Source organism: Orycteropus afer, unplaced genomic scaffold, assembly GCF_000298275.1.
Source record: "Orycteropus afer afer isolate SDZICR_OR568_19922 unplaced genomic scaffold, OryAfe1.0 scaffold00584, whole genome shotgun sequence".
Classification (NCBI taxonomy): Eukaryota; Metazoa; Chordata; class Mammalia; order Tubulidentata; family Orycteropodidae; genus Orycteropus; species Orycteropus afer.
In genome coordinates this window covers 164,586-177,369 of record NW_006922171.1, presented here as the reverse complement: position 1 = coordinate 177,369, position 12,784 = coordinate 164,586, and the positions used below count along the sequence as shown (strand labels likewise).

The 12,784-nt window shown below is 37.7% G+C and overlaps 1 protein-coding gene across 1 annotated transcript in view; it reads left to right on the top strand.

Annotated features, from left to right (window-relative positions):
* NFIB (nuclear factor I B) overlaps positions 1–12,784 on the top strand; it is a 619,654-nt gene that overhangs the window by 515,751 nt on the left and 91,119 nt on the right. Inside the window, exon 4 of the mRNA XM_042783020.1 lies at positions 10,736–10,804. Coding sequence (XP_042638954.1) covers positions 10,736–10,804 — 69 coding nt within the window. The remainder of the gene's footprint in view (positions 1–10,735; positions 10,805–12,784) is intronic.

The window sequence follows — 12,784 nt, the reverse complement described above, 5'->3', positions numbered from 1 at the left end:
TTTCAGGAAGTGGCATATGATCTAGAACCAATGGTACTGAAGGAGGAAGTCAAAGCTGCAATGAAAGAACTGGCAAAGAACAAGGCTCCGGGAATTGACGGAATACCGACAGAGATATTTCAACAAATGGATGCCCCATTGGAGGCACTCACTCGGTTATGCCAAGAGATGTGGAAGACAGCTTCCTGGCCAACTTACTGGAAGAGATCCATATTTGCCCATTCCAAAGAAAGGGGATCCCTAAGATTGTGGAAATTATAGAACAATATCATTAATACTGCACGCAAGTAAGATCTTACTGAAGATAATTCAAAAACGTTTGCAGCAGTATATTGTCAGAGAACTTCCAGAGGCAAGCTGGATTCAGAAGAGGACGTGGAACAAGGGATATCATAGCTGTTGTCAGATGGATCTTGGCTCAGGGCAAAGAATACCAGAAATATGTTTACTTGTGTTCTATTGACTATGCAAAGGCATTTGATTGTGTGGATCATGACAAATTATGGATAACATTGGAAGAATGGGAATTCCTGAGCACTTGATTGTACTCATGAGGAACCTGTACCGTGACCAGGAGGCTGTCATTCGAATGGAACAAGGGTACACTGCATGGTTTAAAATCAGGCAGGGAGTGCATCAGGGTTGTATTCTTTTCCCATACTTATTCAATCTATAGGCTGAGCAAATAATCCGAGAAGCTGGACTATATAAAGAAAAACGTGGCATCAGGATTGGAGGAAGAATCATTAACAACCTGAGATACGCAGATGATACAGCTTTGCTTGCTGAAAGTGAGGATGACTTGAGGCACTTACTGATGAAGGTTGAAGAATACAGTCTACAGTAGGGATTACGTCTCAATATAAAGAAAACAAAAATCCTCACAACTGGACCAATGAGCAGCATCACAATAAATGGAGAGAAATTTGAGGTTGTCAAAGAATTCATGTTGCTTGGTTCTACAATTGATGCCAATGGAAGCAACAGTCAGGACATTAGACGACATGTAGCATTGGGAAAGTCAGCCACGAAGGAACTGTTTCAAGTGCTGAGGAGCAAGGATGTTTCTTTGAGGACTAAGGTGCACCTGACAGAAGCCTTGATATCTCCAATCTCCTTATTTATTTGAGAGCTGGACAATGAATAAGGAAGACCGAAAAAGAGTTGATGCTTTTGAGTTGTGGTGCTGGCGAAGAATGCTGAAAGTACCATGGACTGGTACTTTCCAGATCTGTCCTGGAGGAAGTGCAGCCTGAATGCTCCTTGGAAGCGAGAATGGCCAGACTTCATCTCACCTATTTTGGTCATGTTGTCAGAAGGGACCATTCCTTGGAGAGGGATGTCATGCTTAGTAGGGTGGAGTGTTGATGAAAGAGAGGGAGAAGGCCTTCAATGAGATGGATTGACACCGTGGCTGCGATGATGGGCTCAAGTATAGCAGGGATTGTGGAGCTGGCACAGGATCGGGCAGTGTTTCGTTCTGCTGTGCATGGGGTCGCTATGAGTCAGAAACGACTCAACGGCACCTAACAACAACAACAATTATGGTAAATAATTAGCTCTATTTTTTTTTTCTTTTCATTGCTTTTATGATTTCTCTCTTGCTTTTATCTTTGGTTCATAATTTACTAATTTCCAGGTAGTTCAGAAAATTTGGTCCCTTTTTGTTATTTATAGTTATTTGCTTAATTTTATTTGTCAAAGGTGAGACAAAGTGGCTTGGGAATGTCTCTACTTTTAAGAATTTATTAAACTTCTATCTTTGTCCAAGGATATGATCAATTTTATAAACATTCCATGGACATATATAAAATAGTTTGTATTTAAAGGTTATAAAACTAGTTTTTGTCTAGTAGTCTTATTCCATTCTAAAAGAGATGTATTATTTATCAAGTTTGTATTGATGTATTGTTATTAAGTTTTCTGTACTTTAATAAGTTTCTGTTTTGTATATTTATTCACAGTATTATTTGGAGCTTATGATTTTTCTTCATCATTAGTGCCTTTTTTCCATCCATAAAATTCTTTATCCTGTTAATTGTAGTTCACCTTAAATTCCATATTAATATTTAGTAATAGACACTTCCTTTTTGTTTGTTTATATGTACCTAATTTATCTTTGCCTACTTATTTATTTTCAACTTTTTGTTCTTTTCCTTTTCATTATCATTTTGTCATAAGCGTATTCCTTGAAAAAAACAACAACCAGTTTTAATTTCTTTCAGTTTATGTAGTAGTGTCTTTATGGGAAGATTGAGTCCATTCACATCTTGAATGTGATGCTTGATTTGCCTTTACATTTTACTTTATATTTATCATTTATTTTACATCACTGTTTCCTTATTGTTGCTATCTTGACAAAGTTCCTCATTTCATTTTCTCATTTAGAAGTTTTCCTACTTTTTATTGCTGCTCCCAAAATGAAATGCCTGTCTCTTTGTTAGTATTTGAAAACAATATGCAGTTTACATGTATTGACTCATAGATCCTATGGTACCATCCTTATTTTAGTGAAGAGAAGTTTGAGGTACAAAGAATTAAGCAACTTTCTAAGGTTTATGCATTAAGGGGCAGAGCTAAGGCACAGATCCAGGTCTTCTAGCTCCAGAGCTGCCTTCTTAACTACTGGCCTCCACTGCATTTGAATGGAATCACACCTTCCAAATCCATAGAAAAGATAAAAGGACACATACAGTCCTCTTATGACACCATAGGAATAAACATGGATAATTTAGCAAACTATAAAATATCTGTGCTAATAAATTTGAAAATCTGACAGGATGATGATTTTTCATAGAAAATATATAATAAAAATACCTCAATGATATAAATAAAAGTAGAGTGAAAATCAAATCATGAAAGCTCCAAGTTTTCTAAGACTGTCCTCTGAAACAGATTCTGAGATGATGATTTTACCAGTGAGATTTTTCACACTTTATAGAACATTCAAGAAGCCCTATTTTTTTCTGTTCCAGAGCATAAAAAATAAGAGACTGCTATCCTGAACCATTTTATGAAGCTAGTATATAACCCTAGAATGAAAAATTGACAAATACAAAAATTTCCTAACTAAATATAGAAAAACTGGAGGAAACTGTTAGTAAACCAATTCAATATAAATTAAAGGAACTGTCTTCCATAGACAAGCAAAAATAATTTAAGAATCCAGTAATATCTAACATCAGTAAATACTGTAAGTGAAAAAAACGGATAATCTCTACTGATCCAAAAAAGCATTTGATAGTATTCAATAACCACTCCAATTAGAAAACTTTTATAAATCCTGAGATAACTAGGGATAAATGAATACTTCCCCAAATGAGAAAAAATAAACCCTAAGTTAATAGCCAACATTATAATTAATTGTGAAACTCTAGAGCTAATCTCATTGATACTAGAAATAAAATATTTCTGCTAATCCAACTCCTATTTTACATAATTTTCAATGTTCTGTTCAAAGAAACAATACATTTCTCTCTGAAAAATCCAACTTTATTATAATAAATAAAAATTATAACCTGAATGTAATACCATCTTTCCTCAATCAACTAGCCTCGATTATAAATAATTTCCTACTTATGTGTAATGCTGACAGCAGGGTGCTGAGTGGACATTCTCATGACCTGCCTGAAGGTGAAAATCTTTAAGGAAAGCAGTTGACAATTTGTACCAAGAGCTTTAAAGGCGTTTATGTCCTTTGACCCACTAACTTCACTTCTGGGAACTCCAGCCTAAGGAAATCATGAGAATTGCTAACAAAGATTTGTGTACAAGGATGTTAATTGCAGTACTGTTTATAATATTTTTTTTAATAAATGGGAAATAACCTAAATTGCCAAACAATAGAATGGTTAACTAAAGCACAACATAGCCATATGATATAATATTACACAGTTATCAAAAACATACTTTTGAAAAATATTTAAAAAGAAAGCTACAGTGTTAACTGGAAAAAAGCACATTACAAATTTATTAAAATTTGATCCAAATTTAGTGAGGAAAAAAAAATCACTTATATACACATTTATCTACAGAATAATTTTTAAAAACTGGAAAGAAATTCTTAAAATATATAGAAATATTAATATAGTACTATACAAGAGTGTAAAGATCTCTGGTGGGGTAGTGCCTAAGGCATTTGACTGCTAACCAGAAGGTTGGTGGTTCAAATCCACCAGCCACTCCACAGAAGGAAAACGGGGCAATCTGCTTCCATAAAGATTTACCACCTCAGGAACCCAATGGGGGTTGCTTTGAGTAGGAATCAACTAAGTGGCAGTGGGTTTGGTTTGTTTTTTTGGTTTATATGAGAGTGTTAGGAGCCTTGGTGGTATAGTGGTTAAAAGCACTTGGTTGCTAACTAAAAGGTTGACCTACCAACTGTTCCACAGGAGAAAGATGTGACAACCTGCTTCTGTAAAGGTTTACACCCTTAACCCTGTGCCCTATAGGGCATTTCTACTCTGTTCTGTGGGGTTTCATGAGTTGGAAATCAGGAATTTTTTTACTCCCTTCTCAGTCACTTAAATCACCATCATGATTTAGCGTTTTAAATTGAAGAATAAACTTAATTCTAAATTAAAATAGAAATTTAGCCTTGGCTATAGACTGAGTTTCAATACCTATTCAGAGAATCATTATCTTTGCAATGGTTAAAATTTCTATTTTATAATCACAGATCCTAGCTTTAGCCATGGACTATTCAAATCAGCTGAAAAGCTGCAGAAAGAACTACATTTCATATTACCGCTACTAGAAAATCACCAATGAGTCACTGGTGGTCTCTGAAGTTATATGAAGATTGGCAAAGAGCTAGTGTGAAAAATCTCACCATCTCCCCCTTTGCACCATAAATAAAGGGTTTGTTGTTGTTGTTCTTGTTAGCTGCCATTGAATTGACCTCTGAGTCATGGCTACCTTTGTGATCCATAGGGGTTTCAATGACTGATTCTTCAGAAGTAGATCACCACCCCTTTCTTCCTAGTCTGTCTTAGTATGGAAAGTCTGCTGAAACCTGTTCAGGGTCATGTTGTTGTTGTTATGTGCCGTCGAATTGGACCTGACTCATAGCGACCCCTCCTTGGGTTGCCGAGGCAGTATCACTATGGAAGTGGATTGCCCAACCTTCCTTCCGAGGAGTGACTGGTGGGTTTGAACCGCCAGCCTTCTTGTTAGCAAACAAGTGCCTTAGGCACTACGCTACCAGAGCTCCTGTTCAGGGTCATAGCAACATGCAAACCTCCACCGACAGACTGGTGGGGGCTGTATATGAGGTACATTGACTGGGAATGGAATCTAGGTCTTCCACGTGGAAGGCGAGAATTCTTCCACTGCCCAAAATGAGGGATTTGGGCCATCTTCCACACACTGCTGAAGAAGTGAAAAACTGGAATTACAATGTCGACAAACATCTTTGAGGCACTTAGTGTCTACCTGTGCTTTCTACAGATGAGCAGTGCATGAGAATTAACACAGCCCTGTTTAAAAAAAAAAGGAATCTGAGAGTTGGAATGAGCTTGTGACGCTTTCTTGTTCAGTTTCCTGCCCAGTGTGCAAATTCATGTACCTCATGCAGGTATTTACAGCCATTGGGAAACTCTCTGCCTCTGTGGACACAAGTTTCCTCATCTGTAAAATGGCAACAATAAACATAGATCATAGCATAATTGGGAGCATGAAGTGAGTGTAGTGCTTGGCACATGCTGGTTATTATTCCCTTTGCAAGTTTTTGCTTTCCTTTTTAGGACTTTGCTCATTGGATACAAATCTGTTTATTGAGCCAAAAACCAGCTCCTGGAACTATGCAGAATAAGCCGAATTCACCATCTACATTAACAGTCCTTCAAATACTTGAAGACAGCTCTTATGAATTTAATAACTGCTTTCTGTGGCTCTTATTTCTTTCTTTCTTTTTTTTTTTTTAATTTCAAGAATAGAACACAGTAGACTTTAAAAATCAGTGTTATCCATCTTCCTTTGGATTTTGTGTGTAAATGTTGTTTAACATTCAAATGGTGCTGATTATAATTTGAGATATTAACAGTTAGATATGCCATTGTGTCCCTCTGTTTTTGTTAGTAAAGGAGGTTAAACACTATATTAACTTCTGACTAGTGATTTACTGTTGCTTTTCTTAGAGAAAAATAAAAAAAAAAAGAAGTAAAATAATGTAACTTGAAATTGCCTTTGAGAATTTTCTGTTTGCAGAGGTCTTTATTTCCTCCTCAATTTTATTTCTTAAGAAAGCATACATGTAGTGTAAATACAGCCTCACATAAATGCACAGTTGTTTTTTTCCCTGGTTTAAGCTGTTGTGTAATATTGCTGTGTAACCATTAAGCAGCTGCTCTGCCTCCAAGATGCTCATATTTCCTTCACTAGATGAAGGGAATGCAGTATATGAATGTCTCCAAATTGCTTGAAGATCCTTGCCCTTTATATAGGCTATTTAGATTCACAGTGGTCTCTATAACATGTGCAAACTGAGTTTCTGAAGACCCCCAGCGGCCTGGGAGTTACAGATGGGATTGTGTTAATGGCAATAACTTGCATTTTTTTTCTGAGTTTTACCCTATGTACTAGTGAAGGACTCCTGACCCTCTGCAAGATTCTGGGTAGAGTTATCTTGTGAGAATCCCCAAGCAGCATCTCCTGCATGCTTGTGAGCAAACACTACTAGCTATCCCAGTACTGTGTCATCCACCGTTTTTTCTTTACTTGCCTTGTCTTACTTAGGTGAGGCTTGTTCCCTGCAAAGGCCTCTTGTGTACAAAGATGCAGGAAAGTGGCAGCTGTCTGTTCCAGGGCTTGTCCTAACATACTCTATTGCTTGATCCCTACCAACCCCTCTCATAGGACATCTGTTCTGGGAGCCCTCCCTTATTTAAAGTCTCACTGTGCTCCATGGAAATGTAGAACCCTAGAGCTCTGGTAGCGTAGTGCCTAAGGCACTTGACTGCTTACCAGAAGGCTGGCGGTTCAAACCCACCAGCCACTCCTTGGAAGGAAGATGGGACCATCTACTTCCATAGTGATGCTGCCTCAGAAACCCAAGGAGGGGTCGCTATGAATTGGGTCTGACTCGAAGGCACATAACAACAACAATGGGACCTCTAGGAGCTCAGCTGGCGTAGTGCCTAAGGCATTTGATTGCTAATCAGAAGGCTGGTGGGTTTGCTCGTTCAAACCCACCAGCCACTCCTCAGAAGGAAGATTGGGCAGTCTACTTCTGTAGTGATACTGCCTCGGAAACCCAAGGAGAGGTTGATATGAGTCAGATTCGACTCGACGGCAATGAGTTTGGTTTTGGTTTGGATGGGACCTCTGGTGTTCCATATTCTCCAGTGAGTGCTAGAGCATTTCCCACATATTTCCAGTGCCTTTCAGAGTTTCAGAAAATAACATTCAGTTTGCCTTGTGCATTCCCTTTCCTTAGAACTCAGGGAATTGGGCATGGATAGTGGGGGTACCACCTTATTTCATTCTTTATGGCTTTTCCTTTTCTGTGAGAGAGCCTTTGAATTTTCCACATCTGACTGCCTTACTCTCTTCCTGCTGAACTTTGAGGTGGCTCCTTGCTCTTTTCTGATCAGGCTCACACCCTACGCCATGTGAATGGACATACTTTAGGACTAAATGGACCCTGACTGCTCATGTACAAAAGAAACACTGGATTAATAAGGAAACGAACTTCTATTAGATCTCTATATTGAACTGTTATTATGTTAAATGTTAACTACTCACTCATTCATTGACTTATTTTACAAATAGTTTTGAGCTCTTATTCTATATACATTAAACACTATTTCCTTGGTCACTATTTTATGCTGAATCCTAAAACTATACATTACTACACAACAGCATCAGGGATAGAACCTGATTCCAGTCACTGCTCCTTCCCATCCTACTCAAAAGCCTAAGTCCTCATCAGTGAGTTCCTGGAACTACATGGATCAATAGTTACCTTTCAGTATCTTAACATCTATTTCCATCCTGTTACAAGATGACTGATAATATCAATTCATGACCTACTTTTAAAAAGTTGCAATTTTAAGATTTTTTTTTCTTAGTGTTTATTTAATGCTTCCTTTAAATAGAGGACACGGAATTAGTTGTTGTGGGAGATGCAGAGAAGAGCAAAACAAAGTCACTCCTCTAAATAAATGAGCTGATGATCTGGTAAGGGAAACTGGACTTGAGAGCAGATAGTTTGGGGAACCTGGGTATGCAAGTGGATCGCTATGAGGCACATAACAACAACACATAAAAAAGGTATAAACTAGGAGCTGTGTGAGTACAGAGAAAGAGATTATTTCTGACTGGTACAGGGAATGAGAGAGAAGAGGGAGGGAACAATTGTGGAGTAGGTGGTGGAGCTAAACAAGGAAGGATGTGAGGGGGACATGTGGCTCAGAGGGAGCTACGTGAGCAGTGTCGGATTACCAGTAATCAAGATAAGCATGAGTTTACTCGTGCTTACATACTCATCTGTAATGAACAATTTCACATTATTTCACATTCATGCCTTCTAGGTACGGCTGGCATCTGTCTCTCCCAAACCCACAGCACCTTCTTATAGAATCAGTGCCTCTTTTTAAATTCACAATCCCTGACAGGGACAAAGTAACCAGTGAGCAAGGTAAGCATGAGCTTCCTTACTAAAGATTTGGTGAGTTCCATGTGAAAATGTTCATTACAGATTTGTAAATAAGCACAAGTAAGCCTGTGCTTACCTTGCTTATTAGGTAAGCCAACCCTGTGCGTTAGAAAGATACAGGGCCAGACGTTTGCTGAGTACTATTGGGTGGTAGCAAATCATCTTGTCTGACTGGTTAAATAAAGTACAGGAGCTATAGTCATGAGAAATAAAATTTTTACCTTAATATAGCTACTGTAGAAAGTTTATCATATGTAAAATAAAGTATAACAAATTTTATTTTAAAACAATAACAAAATCAGCACCACCACCAAAAAATCCTTGGGGAAAATGATAACCTACAGCCCAGAAGATTAAAAAAATACTAATCTTCAGTGATGCAAAGGGAGTCAATATCCTGTTTTTGTATTCATGGCACTTAGCACCTTGTACAATGTTGTTTACGTCAGTTTCTCAATAATCACTGAAATGAATTCAACCTGGTGAAAAATTAATTGCTCAATAAGTAGGAGTTTCCTAAAATAGAGCTTCATCAACTGGGGATACTTGTTATTATCCTCTTAAAATGTACATATGTATTTTTCAGTGTAATGACTTAACAGGAAACCAGAGCTTTATTGCCAACTGAGATCTTCTCATTACTAAATCACTTTTTTTTCCACTTAAGAGGATATGTGTTCTGACATACATGGTTCCTCTGTTCACAGACCCTTGTTCAGGTAAAATTTCTAAATAAAAATTTACAAATAATTTGGGGTGGTCTGGAGCCCAGCACACATAATTTTGGTAGGCTGATAGTTAGCTCCATTGGCCAATCTTATTTTATTGGGAACATCTAATCAGTGCTTGCTGTGAGTTTTTTTTTTTTTTTTTTTTTTTTTTAAACTTTCAGTATTCATTTCATAGTAACTCTGTGAGGGAGATAATTTTATTATCTCTGTTTATAGATGAGAAATCTGAGGCCAAAGAGGTCTAGTGTGGCCAGTACTCCACGAGTCAGCTGTGGTGCTGAGTTCAATTCCAGCTGATTTAAGTGCTTCATGTTGCTTATCTATCCCTGCACTGACTAATCCTGTGGTCAGCCCTAAAGCTTTATGGAAAATCCAATTGGATTGTCCTTTCTTGAATTCTAGAGTTTTCTTCCCAGAAGTATTTCAGTTCTGAGGATTGTCATCCTGTTCCACGTGAGAGACCTAGACAGTAAACCTGATCCTCCTTCCTCAGGTAGTCTCTTTCCTCACCCCCATATACTTCCTTCAGGAAGGTAAAAACCTGGGGGAGTTAATTGACTACGTGTTTCTGGGAGTCCTCAACTTTTGTCCTGGAGATTGCTAGACCAGTGACCTAATGGGTCTGAACTTACTGTGGGCCATTGTTGACCCTGTGTCTAGATGTTACATAGAGTCTTGTGCATTCACAGAGGCCTGGATTCATTACCATTTGCAAGAAATGAGCAGTCCTAGAAAGTAGTAGCAAATGTGAAGGAAGCACTGGGATATTGTGGAGTGTATTAAAGGTTCATGGAAATGGGCTGATGCAAAATATTTGCTGTATGTACAAGTCCTGCTTTTGTGTGATTTGTGACACTCAAATAAGGGTGGGAGTTCTGGTAATAGTAGCTTACTGTTCTTTAATCAGGGAAGGATTTGTGAAAGAACAGTGGTTTCAAGAGATCTTTGAAGTATTTCCAACAAGGTGTTAATTGTGGTTGTGGTTTTCCTTTTTTTTTAATGGGTGGACTTTAGTCTACCAGGTGCTACTGGGCTGACTGCATTCAATGAGTGCCCCAACCTTCCTTCTCTGCATATAGGACATGGAAAATGAAACCACACAAATCGCCCTGTACATTTAGGAGAGTTGAGAAAAAATTCCTTAGGAGAGTACATACCATTGCCGTTTTGCTTTTGTTTGAACAGATCCAGTTTGCATTTAAGAGTCTCCCATTTACTCCTTGTTGCACGCATACTTGGTTTTTGTTTTAACCTTTGGTTTAAACACATTTCAGTGAAGTCTAGTGTTTAATAATTTATTTTACTTTCTGCTTATGTTGATCTTTTTCCCCTTGATGTTTATTTTCAGGATACCTTGAGGATAGTTTTGTAAAATCTGGAGTCTTCAATGTGTCAGAACTTGTGAGGGTTTCCAGAAGTAAGTAAATTATTTTCTTCTTATTTAATTACTAATTATGATTGAAAGTATTTTGTATTTTAAACCTAAAAACAGAGTATGAAGAACACTAATTTTCCTAATACCAAATATTAGGAGAATTTGAGCTTTCAAGTCTTAGAACTTTTGTTGAAATTGTAAATACAACACTCCAGTCATCAAAACTTTCTGTTGTACAAAATATTTTTGGGGGGATTGTTCTGATTGCTGCATCATTGGGGTTCATTTAATTCACTGTTCTGTGACTACAGATGGCCATTTATATCAAAGGAAGTGTGATTAATTAAATGCCCTAGTGTTATTATGATAACCCACATAAGTTTCCTGTAGATGAGTGCGTTTTTCATTTTACCAACATTTTGGTGGGGGTTGGGGATGTACAGGATACACCACTAGCATGCAGGGTGCAGAGAGATGCAGAGATTAATTTTGCAGATTGTGGTTGGATATAGATAGAAAGCATTGTTATCCAAAACAATGCCCAATTGTTTTTAACTGGCTGCTTCACCTGAGACACTGTTCTTGGCAGGCCAGATCAGATTTTCCTAGGCTAAATTCACCTGCGCAGCTACCTTAGCAAGGGGGAAGTTCCCTTGATTAACTCTTCTTATTACTAACATGTGCAAATAGATCTCAGATATGGATCTCAATGCACTGATTATTTTAGAGGAGCTTACTCATTTCTTCTTGTTCTCATCTCTGATTTAGCTTTATTTCTATAACTTTGAAGGGATGCATTCACCTGACATTTTGATAGAGAGCATCACGGTTTGGAATGATCTTATTCAGGTGATGTAGTAGCACTTTGGTCTTCGCTTAAGTTGTGTTCCTTATTTGGGTCAAATTCAGAGGGCATGGGCAAGAATTAAGATGATTCAAAAAGAAAAAGTACAGATGAATCACTGGGTATAAGAATAGGCAGTGCTTTAGAGTTGTGTTAGTAGAAAGACTCTCCAAGCCAGTAGGGGACTGCATCTTTTGAACTGTAGTTCCTCAACCAGCACTGATTTCTAAAGTGGTCAATGTAAATAATATTCATCTTAGAGAGTTTTAGAGTAATTCATATATATCTTAAATAATTTATACTTTCTGGCATAATTCTAGAGCAGGTAAATGTATGCCCAAATACTTTCATCATGGGTGCATTTATTCGTGAGTGATGTAGGAGATGAAAATATAACATAATATCCTATATCCAGGGAACATAATTGCTGGGTAAGAGGATTCTGATGGTCAACTTTATTGTACAAGGCCATGAACCTTGTATGTTTTTCCACAATATGTTGTACGTGAAGTTCTTGGATATTTGAAAAGTTTATTATTATTATTAAATTTGGAAATGAACATGCCTGATTCATTCACTACCACTTTCCAACATCATGTAAAGAAGGAGCCCCCTGAAGGTGTGCATGTGCGTGTCATCCACATACAGTGAAGCTTGCAAAAGCCAGAACCTGTGTAAGGCAGAAACCTGTCAGAGAAAGAAAACACAAATACTTTCCACTAATAGAGAGCAATAGAAAAGTGGTAAGACTGTGCCCTGTTAAAGGCAGAAAACATGTGAGACCCATTAAAACAAGGTAGTCCTGTCAAATTCTGGTTCTCACAGGTTTTACTATACTGTTCTTCAGTGGAGAGATTTCAGATCCTTGTTGATTTCAAATCCTTGGTGATTTTCAGTGGAGAGATTTTGCTGCTACAACTATGAGGCACTATGAAATTACTTTCTTGAAGTTGTGCTTGTCTGGGTGCCATAATGGGTTTTCATCCTTCTTACCATGAGAATAGTAGGATCATCTGTTAGAAAATATTTATTTAGTACCTCTTTATAGATTCCATTATGCTAGATGCTGTAGGAGAACCACATTTGTTGTTGTTGTTGTTGTTATATGCCATCGAGTCGGCCCTGACTCATAGCGACCCCTCCTTGGGTTTCCGAGGCAGTATCACTACGGAAGTAGG